The sequence below is a fragment of the Macaca thibetana genome, chromosome 14, assembly GCF_024542745.1.
Source record: "Macaca thibetana thibetana isolate TM-01 chromosome 14, ASM2454274v1, whole genome shotgun sequence".
In the NCBI taxonomy this organism is placed as follows: domain Eukaryota; kingdom Metazoa; phylum Chordata; class Mammalia; order Primates; family Cercopithecidae; genus Macaca; species Macaca thibetana.
Window position 1 is genome coordinate 20,310,385 of NC_065591.1, and position 17,095 is coordinate 20,327,479.

General features: G+C 50.9%; 1 protein-coding gene and 1 pseudogene across 2 annotated transcripts in view; both read right to left on the minus strand.

Annotated features, from left to right (window-relative positions):
- PRDM11 (PR/SET domain 11) overlaps positions 1–17,095 on the minus strand; it is a 45,852-nt gene that overhangs the window by 13,508 nt on the left and 15,249 nt on the right. The window contains 1 exon segment of the mRNA XM_050757656.1: positions 10,012–10,079. Within this exon segment, the coding sequence (XP_050613613.1) occupies positions 10,012–10,079 (68 nt within the window).
- LOC126935770 (uncharacterized) lies at positions 50–1,721 on the minus strand (annotated as a pseudogene). Its single transcript, XR_007719290.1, has one exon. The product of XR_007719290.1 is annotated as an uncharacterized LOC126935770 (transcript).

The window sequence follows — 17,095 nt, forward strand, 5'->3', positions numbered from 1 at the left end:
GGAAACGAAGAAAGAGAATACACACCAAAGAAAGATCCTGGACACTGGGTGTGTTCAAAGAGTGAGATCGATTTCTTTTTATTGCCATCTTAACAAAAATACTTTGGAAGGCAATCTTTGATTCCAGCATAGGAGGCCGGGCAATTCCAGGCAATAATTAAGCCATCGGGCTGTTGGACAGGACAGTGTTCAATTTGAGGGAAGTAGGAACCCCCAAAAAACCACAGAATGGGGAGATGGAGCCAAAGGCACAGGGACATTGCAGTCACCTTCCATTCTCCCTACGTGGGACAAAGCTTGGCTTGGGTTTACAAGCAGCACTCCAGGAACGGCCTTGGGAGGCACTGGGTGCTGCAATCCTCCCAGCTCCTACTACGGCTGGGGGCAGGATGGGAGGGTGGGGGGTTGTTGGGTGGAGGGGTTGACTGGGGGACTTCTGCTGGGGTCAGCTTCAGGTCAGGGGAAAAAAAGGACACACAGCTGAGCTGCACCCAGGTCAGAGCTAAGCTTGTATCTGCCACCTGCCACTTCCCTCTCTAATGCTAAGAACCCAGTTTTCTCCCCACACTCCAATATGAAACATGAAGCTAGAGGTGTGTGTAGCTAGTGCGTAGGCAGCCCGAGCAAGCAGAGGCAAGGCATGCTGGAACCTGGAATGGGACATGAGCCCTACTGGGCTCTGGATTCTTTCAGAAGCCAGGGAAGAGGTTGCCCTCCGCTCCTGAGATCTGGCCCTGCCTCTCCCAGCCACTGGCTATGAGCCATAGGGCCAGGGCAGGGTGAGAGAATCACCTGCTAAATGCTAGGTGCCTCCCACCTCCACCCAGGACAGCTGAGGCAGGAGCAGAGATACAGGAGGCAGAGGCCTGGCAAGGGGCAAGGCCCGCCCCCCGCCCCCTTCCCACTACTCCAGATCTGGCCTCTGACAGAGGAGCTGGGAAAACTGACACCCTGGCTTCCAGTCCTGGCCCTCTCACTAACTGGCTGTATCATTTGTCTTACACAGATGATGATGATAAAAATGATCATAATAATACCTGACTTGGCTGCCTCGAGCTGACTGTCCTGAGCCCCCACTGAGACCACCCCTCTGCAAGGGCGAGGAAAAGCATAAAGTGCTCTCTATGAATGCAAGACAGTCTTTTCCTTCCTCCGACGTCATCCCATTCTTCTCCCCACTCCAAAAAAGGCAAGCACAGCAGCTGAGCACGCGCACAAGGGCAAGCGGAGGGCCAAGGCGGGCACCACCCCAGGGCAAGGGAGGGCAGACCCCTCCCTGAAGGACTGACTCAATCTGTCCATCAGGCCTCAACCCCTTCAAAAGCAGCAGCATCAGGGCCTGGGAGGTCACGTGTGGGAGGCCGATACAGCAGCCCCAAGGTTGGAAAGCGGGATTTCATTCAGATGCTCCCCACTGTTGCACCCCCCTTCCCTGCAAGGCCTGCCGCCACAGGACACAGACCAAGAGAAGAACGATCTCCAGGCCAAGCAAGCATCAAGCAGGTGGCTTTTCTTGCATCTTCAGCATCCGCCAAAGATGAGGGTGTGGGGCTGAATACATGCTCTGTTAGAGCACAGGCAGCAACCTGCGCTGGGTGAGGAGGTGACAGCGCCCCCAATGTCCTACAAGGGTCATCGATCCTGTTCCTGGACACGACAGACTGGCCCCTGTTGTGAGGCCAGACATCCCTCCTCCATGGCTCTTCCTCCTAGTGTAGACTAGCTGGGTTAGAAATTGTGCTTTCTCTTCCGAGACCTGGTAGTCCGTGTGGGGGCTGATGCTGGGGAAGCTGCTGGGGGCTCTGGCAGGGGGGCTTGGGCCTGGGTGGCCTGGGGAGTGCAGCCCATAGGAGCTGCCCCTTCTGGCCCCCGCTGAGATGCCTGAACCCCATCCCGGATCTCTGTCAGCGTCTGGCACATCTGACCAACGCGGCTGGTCAGCTCGGCCATGGCCTGGCCGATGACGTGCATGCTGTTGGCCATGTCCTGGTGCACGGTCACCAGCTCCTGGCAGAACTGCCGGAACACCTCGGTCTGCTGGGCATGGACGTGGAGGAGCTGCCAGTCAAGGCCCGTGGTGGGTGGGCTGGGGTGCGGCCGAGGGGTCCTGCAGGCAGCCTGGGCCTGGGGTGAGGGATGGGGCAGGGCCTCTGGCTTGGGGCCCACCGTCTCAGACTGGTCTGAGGAGGAGGATGAACGGAGCAGGGCGGGCCTGGCCAGGTGGGCCTCTTCCTCCGGAGACTGCTGCAGAGGCACCCGAAGAGGCTGCCTTGAGGGCCCAGGCGCCTCCTCATCTTCATCATCTTGGGGGACAGAAACAAAGATGGAAAAATGGTTACAAAAGGCAGAAGGAGGGAGGCCCGGGGGTTGGCCCTGCCCCTGAAAAACACCTGAGTAATCCCCTGCCCTGCCACCCTACAGTCTAGTTTGGCCCCTACTCATAGAGAAATCACTGTTCCCCAAATCCCTGAGGTGCGTGGGCCCAGCACCCCTGGGGGGAAGTTCCTCTTCCTCTCACGGAACAGCTCCATTCTAGTGGGAAAGAGCCCAGGCCAGGGGACTTGGAGACCACAGCCCAGCGGCTGTGTGCCGACCCAGCAGCTCCTGACCTCAGCAGTCACTTCATCTCTCTGCAACTCACTTTCTGCAATGATAACAACTGCCCTGTTTACATGTCCAACGGCTTGGCTACCTAATTGGGTTGTTAAGAAGAGTCATAAACAAGATGACAAACATGAAGGCGCTCTGCAACACTGAAGAAGCGGCACCTGCCCAAAGGTACTATGATGCTCTTGGCCCTCTGAGCGCCGGCCTCTCTGAGGCCACGTCTGCATTGCTTGGGGCCATCTTGTGGCCTTGCTGGAACCTGCACCCTTTTTTTCCATAAGTTATTGGGGTACAGGTGATATTTTGTTACATGAGGAAGTTCTTTAGTGGTGACTTGTGAGATTTTGGTGTACCCATCACCCAAGCAGTATACACTGCACCATGTGATGCAAAGGCATAAGAATGATACAAAGGACTTTGGGGACTTGGGGGGAAGAGTGGGAGGGAGGCGACGGATAAAAGACTACTAATATGGAATCTGCACCTTTGAACCACCACAGCGGATGCAGACAGGCTGAAGAAACCGGCAGGACAGTGCAGAGCAGGAAAGCTACCTCTGCAACCAGCCCTGCTGTCCCCCTGTCCCCCAAGGCAGGCTTCCAGTTCAGTCACATCGTGCTCCCACCCAGGAGCATCTGACCACACAGGGGCCATTGGACAGACTGCTCCTTGCAGATGGACACAGGGAGGGGGGCCCAGCCTCTGCACATGTGGGTCCTGCTTTCTAGTGACCAAGGGTATGGGCTAATCCCTGTGGCAGGAATAAATAATGTATGGACTGACTCTACTGACAGGCAAGCCCTCCCTGCCTGGATCTGACAGCTCAGCTCAGAACCACCCCCCAGGAAGGTGACGGGGAGGACAGACAGGTTCAACCTATAGTTACCTCATACCTCCCAGGGGTCTTGGGGGCTCACTTGGGCCACCTTGGTAGGAGCCCTGTGTCTCTTGGCAGTGCTTGGTGGGACAGCAGCCATCCCGAGATCCCAGAGACCTGTCTAACATGGCCAGTGTTGGAAGGAGTGAGGCCTGGCGAGGTGATGCTGCTCCCTCCCTCCCAGGTCCCCGTTCTGCAAAGCCCCTGGCCGAGTGCTGCCGCAGCTGGCTGCTGCAGGGAAAGGGAGAGCTGTGAGCCTGCCATGGGGTCAAGCAGGCTCTGCCCGATGGCACACTCGGGCTCCCTGTCAGCCCAGGTAACCTTTGGTGGCCTCACTACATTCAGTTTCAGGGAGATGGAGGGGTGAGCGGAGCAGGATGCAGGGAACAGGCTTTACTGGATGCTGACCCCCCATTTATTCTTATCACGGGGTAGAATCCTCTTAAGACTTAGGAAAACGCTGATTCACAGGAAGCCAGCACACCCGGGTTCAAGTCCTGCTTCTGAATCGAGCTTGGGGCCACCTTGGTTTTCAGAGCTTACTTTCTGCATTGCAAGGAAGTTGAACTAAATGGTCTCCATGTTCTTTTCCAGTCCTAAACATCTGACTCTGTGAACCACCACCTGTCAGGAGCCCCAGCCAAACAGGAAGCGAGCGGATCCTGATGGCAGGGGGCCCGGGAAGGGAAGGCCAAGGGAGTCTTTGCGAAGCACCTTCCCACAGGCTGAGCCACGGCCGCTTCCCTGGGGCCTCTGCTGCCTGGCTCCCACCACTCACGAGCCAGTCAGGCAGACGGCCTCTAGTGGGGACTGCAGCTGGTGGGGGGCGGGGGAGATGTGCAGAAGTGGAAAGAAAGGGGTGCAGCCCCTGCAGAGGCCTCGAGTACTCCCCCTTCTGCTGAGCCCCAACTAGAACTCCAGCCCCAAGGGACACCCGCCCTGGCCGCTGGGGCCCTGGCTTCAAAGTGCATGTGAGACACAGGAAGTAGAGAGGAAAGGCAGGGACAAGTACAGAGGGAGAAGAGGGGTGGGGAGCCGGTAGGGGAGCAGCCAGGAGGATGGAGAGGGAGCTGAGAGGCAGCCATAGGGCAGGCAGAGAGAGGCAGCACACAGAGAAGGGGGGTAGGCAGCGTGGCTCAGGCAGGGGAGTAAGGAGAATAATAGAGGAACAAAGCAGTCAGGACCAGACACAGAAAGGAACTGATCTTTCCACGGCCCAGGCCTTCACAGCTTGGCCGCCTCGTCTCCAGCCCCCTCCCCCGCGCTGCTACACTTGGGCTTTCCTGGCTTCTCACTGTTCATGGAACGTGCCAAGCGCCTTCCTGATGCGGGGCCTCGTACATGCTGTTCTCTGCCTGCGCGCCTCCCCTCCCCTTCTCCGCGCCCCACGCTGCTGCCTGGCCTGGTTAACTCTTACCCTTCACATCCCAGTCCACTGGACTTCTTCAGGGAGCCTTCCCCAGCCCCCAGTGGCAACAGTTTTCCCCACTCCTTAAGTCTCAGACAGAGCTGCTATGTTACCCACTGGGTCAAATGCAAAACGTGGGGCCCCTGGCTCAAAAACTATGAAGAATGTCCAGATGGTGACAGCAGAGCCTGAAACCCCGTGGCCCCTGAGACTGTTCAGGTTGCATGCTCATGAAGTCAGCCCTGCTCTCAGGACCTCCTGGACTCCTGTGTCCTTCATCCCTTTGTTACCAGTTTACTCGTGCAATTATTTAAGGTTGGTTTATTCCTAGGAGTCCAGGGTCTCCCCAAGAGCAGGGCCTGTGTGGGGTTTACACACAGCTGTCTTCCCAGCTCCTAGCATGGCTATGGCACAGAGATGCTCAGTAAATGTTCTAGAATGAATGCACTAAAAGAGATGGAGAGGAGATGAGTGGGAGAAGGAGGGGAGGATGGAAAGAGTGGGCTGGACAGAGAGGGACATGAGAGAACCAGAAGGAAAGTTGGTGGGAGACTGTGGAGTGTAGGCTCGGGGACAGGCGGCCGGCCGGGCGGCGGGGGACTGGTGATACTCACAGCTGGTCGAAGGGCTGTCGGTGCCATCCAATTCCGCCCTGGGGAAGCCGCGCCCTGCATGGGCTGTGAGCAGTGCCGACTCGATGGCCCTCTCGTGGGCCGTGAGCACGATGGTGGGGGCCCGGCCCCCAGCCCCAGGGCCTGACAGGGACTGCTGCATGAAGGCCAGCTTGTCCTTGGTCCTCCGTTTCATGTCATCCCATCTGTGCTTAATGTCCTTGACGGAGCGGGGCACCTGGCTGACGGAGGTGATTTTCCGGGCTATGCCTTCCCAAATCTTGTCCCTGTCAGCATGGGACAGCCGCATGGTCTCCCTCCCAAAGAGCACTGCTTCGTGATGAGTCACCTCTGTGACAAGAATGTCCAGCTCCTCCTTGGAGAACTTGGGCTTCCTCTTACGCTCGGCCAGGTGTGCCACATTCCTTGGGTTGAATATCCCACAAAGCACAATTGGGTAAATGACCGTCAACGCAGGTGGTCCTCCTCCTTCCTAATTGCTGGCCCCCAGCTGGGGAGCCAGGAGGCATCTGGGGCAACCTGGCCCCCACCACACCCTCCTCCTACTGAGAGGTCCCTTCCACTACTCCTCGGACGGGAGGGTGGAAAGAAGAGACGCGTTACATGGGAGGGAGCACTGAACTCAGAGTCGAAGGCCTTGGTTTCAGGGCCTGTGTTAGCTCTTACTAGCTGTGAGAGCTAGGGCAGTTCAAGTTCAACCTTTCACACTATACTCTCCCTGTCCAGAATAATAACCACAACCCTTCAGGGTTATTACTAAGGAGGGAAAAACATGATGTAAGGGGCTTAAAATCTCTTAAAGGTAGCAATAAAGGATCTTATTGAAATTAGGATTAGACCATTGTCTCTGTAAAGCGGTATTACCTACAGCCCTACAGCTGAATGAATGGCTCAGAAGAATACATAACCAGGGATACTATTTACACTGGGCTGCCATGGGATGTAGCAGTGACAATGCCATGATTAAGGTGTGGCCACAGAAAGCTGATTCTGCCCAGTGGCTCTCTTCCCCTACCCCTTCCCTATCCCAGTCAGTTCTCCAAGCCCCCACCTTTGCATATGTGCAGGAAAACAGGTTTCCTTCCCATGGGAGTGCTTTCTTCTGCTGTGGCTTTTTGGTAGAATTTGAGAAGCCCACGACTGTCCTGAGGGAGACAAGTTCCACTCTGGTGGACACCAGGGGGACCTGGGATTCCCTCTCAACTGAGCAGCCAGAGGCCCTGGGCAAGGGGCATAGCATGGCCCTTCCATTTCACTTGGCTCCTGCTCTGGCTTTGGAACTCGATTTCTCCACATCGTGGCTCTGTCACCCTTTAACCAGTGATAAAAGGTTAAAAAATCCACCCAAGAGAGGACATGAGGGTATGGAGGAAAGCTCAGAGCGCATTCACTCCTTGGTTTCCTTCTGAAACCAAGAGGGGAAGGCCGGCGGCACCAACATCCTTTAGCCCTCACCTTCCTACTCATGCACCCAAAACACCAGGGCCCAGAAGATGGGAAGAAGGCTGGGGGCCTCATTACCCGGTCCAAGATGGTAGCAGGAACATGGGACTAGACCTGGAACTAGAGACTGAGTCTCCTTGGGCCAAACCATGGGACTCATGTGAACCCAGCCTCCTTCTCCATAAAACTAGGGTGATAATTCTAGTGTCACTGCCCAGGGCTATCAGGAGGACTTAATGTGGGTTTCTCAATCTTGCCACTATTGGCAGTTGAGGCTAGATAATTTTTTGTTGGGGGGAAGGGGTGTCCTGTGTAATACAGGATTTTTTCAACATCTTTGGCTTCTACCTGATAGCATCCAATGACCAAACATGTCTCTAGGCCTTGCCAAATGCCCCTGGGGCACAAAATAGTGCCCAGTTGAGAATCACCACAGACAGATCACCTAGCATAGGGCTTCATAAAGACAAGCTCCACACAACAGTACCCGTTCCCCTCCTCGCCCACCATTCATTTTGTTAAGAAACTAACTGATTCCATTCAATCATCCCCAAGTAGTGCCATGACAGTGCAAGGAAGAGCATCTGCAAATCAGAAAGAGCTACACCATGGAAGCCGGACATGAAGGGGAAGGAGGATTCCCAGGATTAACAGCTTTCCCTCCAACACCAACAGGAGGGGTGTCTCCATGGCAACGAACTGCATCCCCAACCCCAACCTGCTCTTTGAGCCGTCATAAGATGAGAGCCCACCAGCTGTGACTACCCAGATGCCATCTTGAATCAGGACAGGCTGGGAGCAGAACAGGACAGATACCATGCTAGCAAGTGGCAGTAGCAGAAACCCCCAAACCCCTGCTCACCAGTGCCCATCCAGGCCCAGGAAGCCACGCTTCACCTGGTCCCTTGTGCACAAGCAGGAAGAACACTGACCTAGGATTACAGAGCAAGAAGTTCAAATCCTGATTCTGCTACCCTGACTGTATGCTCTTGAGCAAGACCTTGCCCTGCCCTCAGTTTGACCACTGTGGCACGAAGATCTGAACAGAGCAGTGGTTCTCAATGCTAGCAGCACATCAGAATCACTAGCTTTAAAAATACCAAGGCCCAGGGCCCATCTCCAGCCCAATTAAGTCACAATCTGTGGGGTGCCAGAGGATAGCTAAGTTAGTTCAGATGATAACTCCCCTTCTTTGGGGTTTTGGGAAGGCCTTGTCCCCAAGGGGAAGGATCAGAGATGGGTGAAAGAGTGGAACAGATTCAGTTCTATGGGCAAATCTCCTGGCGCCTTAAGAGTAACAGCACAGAAAGCCTGATTCCCAAGTGGACACACGCATGCTATCCCCTACTTGCCTGGAGCCAGGCTGCAGCCACAGGGAAGGCAGCACAGCGGCACAGGCCGGGGTTCCAAACTGTGCAGCTGCCCGACAGCCTGACTTGACACCACACCCCAGTGTCCCCAGACACAATCCTGGCTCCTTTGAAGGCCCATGTCAACGAACCCCTCCTCTTTCACCCGGGCCCCTGCAGCACATTTGTGCCTCGGTGCAACAACTCCACTGGAAAGTCATCTCTGTGGTGGGAGGTGTGAGCCTGGGAAGGGCCAGCGGGGGTGGGGCATGGGGTGTGGTGGGGCAGGACTGGGTGATCCACTCCAGTTCACAGTCTGACTCAACCTAGGTGCTCAGTACACAGGTGATGAACTGTAAGTGCTCAGCTGACCTGGACCCCGTGGCAGTGAGAAGAGAAGGCAGTCGCGGGTGTCAAGCCACCTCCCTGGGACCACTTTCAGGGCAGTGTCTGATCAGCTGTGTGCAAGGAGGTTGGGGGCAGTGGGTGCTATTCTCCACACTGCAAGGCAGGGGGCCCGCTCATCTCTGGAGCCTCTGTTCTGTACCCATCAAACGGCAATGAGAACACCTGCCCCAACCCATAAGAGGGCGAACGCTAAAGTACTCTGGGAGGTGTGAACTGCTGCTCAGCTGCTCAGGGCGCTCTGATAGGAGTACAGGTGGGCAGTGGAGCCACCAGGAAGGGCACAGGAGCCCTCATCACACATTCCTCGCCTCAAACCTGTTTCTCCTCATTTGCTCAGAAAGTCTCCGAGTTTAAGACAGCACACTCCTTCTTAGGAAGTTGTCCTCTCTCCAAGCACAATCCCACCACCAGCCTCAAGGCCCCATGGGTCACAGAACTGTGCACACGCCAGCAGAGGGCCCCAGGTCCATGGTGTGGCTGTGCTCCTGACTCCAGACATCTGAGGCTTCCTTCCCCTCCCACCCAGATCCAAATCCCCAGTCAGTGCTCCTAGGTCCCAGAGAGAAGCCACCAAGCAGGCGACAAGGCAGGTCAGATCTCCCACCCCTGTCCACAAACCCCACCAGGCAAAGCCCCTCGCACACGACACAGACCATCAGCATCACACTGGGCCCATGGTTCCAGGCTCAGTTCAGTCATCCCTGGGTGACCCTGGGCCAGTCTCCTGCCTCCTCTGGCTGGCATTTAAGGAATCTTCTGGTGCAAACTTCTGCCACAAACACGGGAACAGCGTAAAGCTGACGCTTCAAAGTACTCAAACTCAGGCAGCAACACTGCCAAAAACTGAACTGAAGACTTTGTCAGAGCCCTTTCTTCTATGGAGGCTGTTTAAACAACTGCTGGGACTGCATTGGGACAATTCTCACACCACCACTACAGGAGCCTGCTCTGAGAAGGTGTCACAGTCCTAGGTGGGGGACATTCTCCTCCTCCTCCCTAGGAATGCTGCCAGAAGCCTGGGGCCCAGGTCCTCCAGATACACTGGCAAGTGATCACCCCAAGGGGTCCCTGCATCCCGACAGCCTGGCCACACGCCATCCTCTAGAGCCCCCTGATGGAGGCCTAGGGGAAAAGGTGGGTCCTTCAGAGCTAGATGCATCCCAAACCCTGCAAACAGCAACCTCCAGAAGTCTCCACCACTGGAGCTCCCATAGGCCCAACACACTCCCTTGTCTCCTTTCCAGAGGCCAGGCAAGACCCCCGGGACATCAGCAGAGCAGGGCTCACCTCATCCAGTTGGCTTTGGTCTCGTCTGAGCCATCTATGGACTTATAGCGGTTGTTCTTGTCCACAATCTGGAAGAAAGAGAAAGAGTCTAGGATGGGCCATTCTAGAGGGGTTCTCATGTCCCTGGGCTCCTTCCCAACCAGGGCCCAGGGCCTGGCTCCACCTGCTCCCTCCCCCTCCCCCTGAAATGTCACCACTGCTACAGAACTGAAATGCAGGCTGGGTTCAGAATCCCTGCTACCTTCTCTCCACCCATTCCCATTCTTCTAGGGACACTGGGGATCCTATTCTCCTAGACCCACAAAGCCCTTCACAGGTGTTTTGAATTCTTGGGAGATGGGTAGCACATGGAACCATCTCTCTCCTCTGTCTTGATGGAATACACAGCAACACAGCTGACAAGGGGCCTTTCCACTGGCGTTGCTTTGCAACCACAAAGGCTAAACCAATCCTTCTCTCTTTACAGTTTCTGCGGGAGACAGAGGCCACTGCTGGATGACTGAACATATGTGATTTGAGAGGGTTCCTCCTCTCCCCAACCTCTAAATGTTCAAGAGCCTCAGGGTTTGAAGCTGGGCTGGTTTCTCTTTTATTTCATCATCACTCTTTAATCAGAGTTCAGCTGGGTATGAAATTCTAGGCTAAGTTTTATTTTCTTTCAGCACTCTGAAGATTGCTAAAAAAGACTGCCATTGGCACAAAAGCAACAGCTGTCAGTCTAATGTTCTTTTGTGGATAATCTGTCTGTGGTAAATTTTAAGACTTTCCTTTTACTCTTGACTTTCTGCAGTTTTGCTATATGGTTTTGAAGTGAAGATTTACTTTCCTGAAATTCTCCTTATTACTTGAACACCTTCCAACTCCAAGACTCATATATTTTTCAATTCTGGAAAATTCTCAGTCATTAGGCTTTTGAGTACAGCTTCTCAGTCATTTTCTCCATTCTCTTTCAGTAAAATTTCTGTTAAACATGTATGGCAAAAAAAATTAGCCAGGTGTGGTGGCTGGTGCCTGTAGTCCCAGCTACTCGGGAGGCTGAGGCAGGAGAATGACGTGAACCCGGGAGGCGGAGCTTGCAGTGAGCCGAGATCGTGCCACTGCACTTCAGCCTGGGTGACAGAGCAAGACTCCGTCTCAAAACAAAACAAAACAAAAACAAAAACAAACAAACAAACAAAAAACATGTATGGGAGTAACTCAATATATCCTCCATGTCTTTTAACTACTCTTCCATATTTTTCTCTTTATTATTCTGGGCACTCTCTGGAAAAATTTCTCAGAACTCTCTTCCAGTCTGCTAATTATCTCTTCAGCTATGTCTAATCCAGGGTTTCTCTCATCTACTGAGGTTTTTCCAGCTTTCTTTGTTTTCTTTTTTAATGAGTACCTTTATTTTGATGAATATTTTTCATTCCCATAATTTTTAATTAGTTTTCTTCAGGTCCACACTTTTATACATCCTGCCTCTTTCTCTTTCATAATGACATGTTCCTTCTTTTTCCTTTCTAACAGCTTTATTGCGGCATCATTGACATATAATGTACAACTTGATAAGTTTTGACACATGAGCTAGATCAGGGTTGGTTCCCTGAAGACTTGGTGAAGCAGAGCCTGGGAGAACTCCTGGGAGATGGGAAACAAATGGATGGTCACCATGCCTAGACTCCTACCTAACCTGGTGCCATTCATAAGCCTCCATTGTTCTCTTCAAAGCAGCAGAGAAGCCCTTTATCAACGTGAATCAGATCATGTCCCACACCAGCTCAAAATAGCATCCACTGCACTTACAATAAAACTCATATTTATGGCCACAGCCTTCATACCCTACAGGCCTGCCCCCCAACTTATCCTGGGCCTCTCACTCCCTTTTCACTTTTCTGCAGCCTTAATGCCCTGAGGGTGAGCCTTAACATTGGTTGGTTCCACCGCCTAGAGCCTCTTTTGTCTACCCTTAAAAATGACAATAATCATGAAATATTTCAAGCATTCAGAAATTATAAAGAATGCAGCTGACAACCCTGTGCCCATCAGCCAAAGCCAACAAAAATTAACACGAGTTTTATTTGTCTCAGGCCTCTCTCTCCTTTTGCTTCAAGAAAATGCTGAGATGCAGTGGAAGACCCTCTCTGCCTCCAACTTCTTCTCTTTCCCTTCCTCCCTCCAAGAGTAACCACAATCCTGGAGATGGTGGGAAGCCTTTCCATTTTTATGACACAAGGACTTTTCAAAGAGCAACACACAGGACTGTTTGCATGTGTGTAAAGTTTACAGAAATGGCACCCAAGTGAACATATCCTTTTTCAATTTTTTCCCACTAAGCTTTGAATATGTGGTCCCTTCTTAGCTTTGGGGTCTCAGATTATGTGAGCTCCACAGAAGAAGCCTTCCCTAGCCTTGACCCTAAAGGAAGTTCTTCCTGGCCTCACCTCAACCTTCATATCCCTGGCCTATCATGGCATTATCTCTGCTACATCATCCTGTAACTTCCCTTAAGAGCCCTAATTGCAGTGAGCATTTTGTTGATATCTACTTGTCAGTTTGGTAACTGACTGCCTCCCTGGCTAGACCGTAAACTAATGAGTGCAAAGCACGTGGCTGCCCTGATCACAATGGTGGCCCTGGTTCCTAACATAGGGAGGGCATGGCACATGGTGGAATACTGATTGAATGAAAGAATGATTGGATGAAGAGCCTTTTAAGTAAAAGGCAAGTAAAGGGGAAAAAATTGGCTAAGTGTGATGCTCATACATGTATTCCGATCACTTTGGGAGGCTGAGGCCAGAGAACTGCTTGAGGCCAGGAGTTTGAGACCAGCCTGGGCAACATAGCAAGACCCTGTCTCTACAAAGAATTTTTACAAAAATTAGCCAAGTGTGGCAGTGCACGCCTGTGGTCTCAGATACTCAGGAGGCTGAGGCAGGAGGATTGCTTAAGCCCAAGAGTTTGAGGCTGCAGTAACCCATGATTGTGCCACTGTACACAAGCCTGGGTGACAAAGCAAGATCCTGTTTCTAAAAGAAAAGAAAAGAAAAGGAGAAAGAAAGAAGGAAAGAAGGAAGGAAGGAAACAAGAAAGGAAGGAAGGCAGGAAGGAAGAAAGAAGAAAAAATTATAAAATGTTAAGATTTTAGTAAAAATGAAATGAGTGCTATGCCAGAGCCAGCTTATACTGACTGGGAGCCAACTGTTAAATTTTCAGGAATTTTGCGAACCAGTTGTTAAACACAGTCATTATTGAAAAACTAAATGATATAAACTTACAATTCAATAAATGATATATTTTTAAAAGGCAATAAATACTCAAAACGTAACCACTTCCCAATTATTTTACTACATTTGACTGATGATTTTCTATGCTCTTGAGGGTACTGGCCTCTACTGTAGCTGCAGAGTAGAAATACCATACAATAGTTGCAATTGCATATTTCTTCCCAATTGCACATTCACTGATTTCATGCTAGTAGTTTGAAATCAGCCATGGGGGGAGCATTTACACCATGGAAATTGGCACATAGCCTCACCGTCACCATCACCATCACCATCACCATCACCATCAGTTGTAAACACCTACCAGCACACCACTATGCATGTTTACATGAGCATAGAAAGTCTAGGAGATACATATCAAAATCTCAACTCTTGTTACTCTAGAAGGGAGGAAAGAGGGAAGCAGGGATGCTTTTGCTTAATTTGTCTATGAGACTACACTGTCTTTGTGTTTTAAAAATCTCAGAAAACTAAAAAGAGAAGACATGCAACTCAGGCTTCCCCTTCCATGGCAGTCTCCCCAAGTGATGCTCCAGTCTGCAGGGCCCTCCCCTGGAGTCTCAGAGAACCCTGGATTTTATCATAACACTACTCCCTCTACATTATCATTTCTGATTGCTCCCCTGTCTCCTGGGGGAAAACAGAAGCATCACTAGTTCCTACAGAGATGTAGTAGGAGCGCATGGAGGGTAGTAAGAGCCATGGAGCCAGAGGAATTGGCTAGAATTTCAGCTTCGCTGCACACAAGCTGAATGGCCTTGGACAGATATTTGCTGACCATGCCTCAGTTTCCTCATCTACAAAATCGGATAAAAACCAACCTTGTAGCACCGCTGTCATAATGGAAGTGTAAGACACTCAGTGAATGGTCACTGTTAGCATTGTGATCATAATTGGGATTATTAAGAGTTCAAATATTAGTTATTACTGATTTGGGGTGGTGGGAGGCCTGTAGGTCAACACTGAGTTGTAATCAGTCTTGGCAGTTTCATCTGGACACAGAGGCCTGGGCAAGAGTTGTGAAGGACATAGGAACTGCCTGAGACCTCTGTCTGCTGGATTCAGGTCTAGAGCTTTTCTGAGTTTTGGCTTATCTTTCCCACCAATCAGGATTTTCTCAAATCAAGCATTTATTCACTCATTCATTCATTCATTCATTCAACCAACAAACATCATGGAGGGAGTGGGCACAGTGACAGGCTCTGGGGATAAAATGTTGACCCAGGCAGAGAGTGTCTTTGCTCTTAGAAAGCTCACAGCCTAGCGGGACACAGAAGAGAGGTCACTGGGATATGGCATGGCCAGTACCATGGTGGGGAATTATGTGGGATTATGGGATCTCTGAGCTGGAGCCCTGGACCTGGGAAACTATTGAGGACCTTTTCTGGGGACATGGAATCTAAGCTGAGATCTTAGAGAAGAGAGAGATGGTGCCCTAGGCAGAGGGTGCAGGGCAGGCAGGATCTCGCAGGGCCTGTGGACAATGTTATATGCCACTGATGAGCCCAGGCCACCCTGAGTAGAGAGCAGGCTGTGGGCTTCCAGTTCTGGGACTGACATGGGTCCAGGAGTGACAGCAGGGCAGATGCTCAGGACCAGTCCCCAGAATGCTGGTCTCCCAGTGTCTTCCCCTGCCTCTTCCCTCAAGGTCAACTCCTTGGTCCCTCTGAACTCAGTACTTTGGACCAGCCCAGAAGCTCTGAGCATTGTGATATAAGGCCTTTGATAACCTGGCACCAGGCTGATAACCTGGGGAACCTGCATGGTGAGAGGCTCCCTTAGCCTGGAGAAGAAGAGGCCTGAGAAAGCAGAGCCATCATCATCAGATGTGGGAAGGACAACCATGTTGTGGGGACAGGATGGTTAGAACCCGCATATATCTAGAGGGACGCAGGCCTGAACTCAGCACAAAAAGTGATGGTCTAACATGCAGAAGAGTCCTAAGATAGGACGAGCACCCTGTGAGGTGGTGAGCTTCTTGTTACTGGGAGTGTTCAACCAGGGGATGATTTATTAGTAGGGAGGCTGAAAAAAGTACTTCCTCACTCAGTGGAAATCTGACCTAAATGACCTCAAAGTTCTGGCTAAAATGAAGATTGAGGGATGCTCAGAAAAGTAACATAAAAGCATGGAGTTTGACCCCCTGGGCCAAGCATGGTCCAGGTAGATCCACATGCTATTTCAGACCATGGTAATAATTAATAAAGAAAAATAAAAACAAAACCTCATTAACAGCTACCACTCATGGAGTACCTTCACTGTGTCAAGTATTTTGATAAACTATTAATTCTCACAGCTACTATGATTATCCTCCTTTTACAGATTGGAAAACTGAGGCTGAGGGCTGTTGGTGACTTGCCTGAGGCCACAAAGGAATTTTCCACGAGAAGCTGGAGTTTAAACTTGGGTCTCTGACAGTACAGTCCATGCTTTAACCACTTTGTAGAGCAATGGATGTTAGCCCCAAGATTTTCCTAATGACTCCATTAACCACCCTCAACCATTCCTGAAACCCAGAATCAACCAGGACTCTTCTGGGCCCCTCTCTGAGCTTCCAGCTTTGCCTCTGAGCAAATCTGCTATCTGCAGGTTGGCCTTTTAATAGGGAAGAATGCTCTGCTTTGCAACAGAACGTCTGCCTGCCCCAATTGAAGATTCACTGTTGGGTGCCTCTAAATGGTGTCATGACCAGATGCTGCAGAGACAGATTTTCAAAAACCTGATTTGTTTGCAACTTTACAGGAATTCATTGAATTCATAAAGCATTCTTAATTCTCAATCCTGCATTTCTTCATAGAGCATAGTAGTTACAAAAATGACTGGTGAAGCCATTCACAGTTGATGAAGCACTTTGGCATACCTCAAATGCTCCTCCCCCAAGCCCCAGGAAGCAGATGGCATCACCTCTTTTCTCTAGCTACTCCCCAGCCCAACTGAAGACCTGAGAGATAACTTGAACTCTGGCCTCTGCTATGGCCACAGACATGGAGTGAAGAATACTCAAGCTAGACAAGGGCATCTGAGATTATCCAGGCACTAGGTTTCTAACCTTGTGTCTGGGTAAGGGGGCATCCCTTAAAATGTGTGCATTTTGTGAACACTGGCACGTGAGTATAACTTCCTAGATGAATCAAGAAAGCTCAATAACCATGATTTAAACCATCTGCCCTAATTTAACTGATAAGGAAATGAGAACTTCCTTTTACTAATCCAAAACTTCCTTTTATTAATTATTATTATACTTTAAGTTCTAGGGTACATATGCACAATGTGCAGGTTTGTTACATATGTATACATGTGCCATGTTGGTGTGCTGCACCCGTTAACTCGTCATTTACATTAGGTATATCTCCTAATGCTATCCCTCCCTCCTCCCCCAACCCCACGACAGGCCTCGGTGTGTGATGTTCCCCACCCTGTGTTCAAGTGTTCTCATTGTTCAATTCCCACCTATAAGTGAGAACATGCAGTGTCTGGTTTTCTGTCCTTGTGATAGTTTGCTCAGAATGATGGTTTCCAGCTTAATCCATGTCCCTAAAAAGGACATGAACTCATCCTTTTTTCAAATTTCTTTTCTGTTTAGGCCACTTTATTGAGTATGACTGGCATACAAAAAGCTGTATGTATTTAACATATCTAACTTGATGAGTTTGGAAATAAGTGTACACCTGTCAAACCATCACCACAAACTATGATATAAACATATCCATTACCTCCAAAATATTCCTCTGCTCTTATTATTATTATTGTGATAATACTTAACATAAGATCTACCCTTTTAGCAAATTTTTAAGTATGCAATACAGTAAACTATAGGC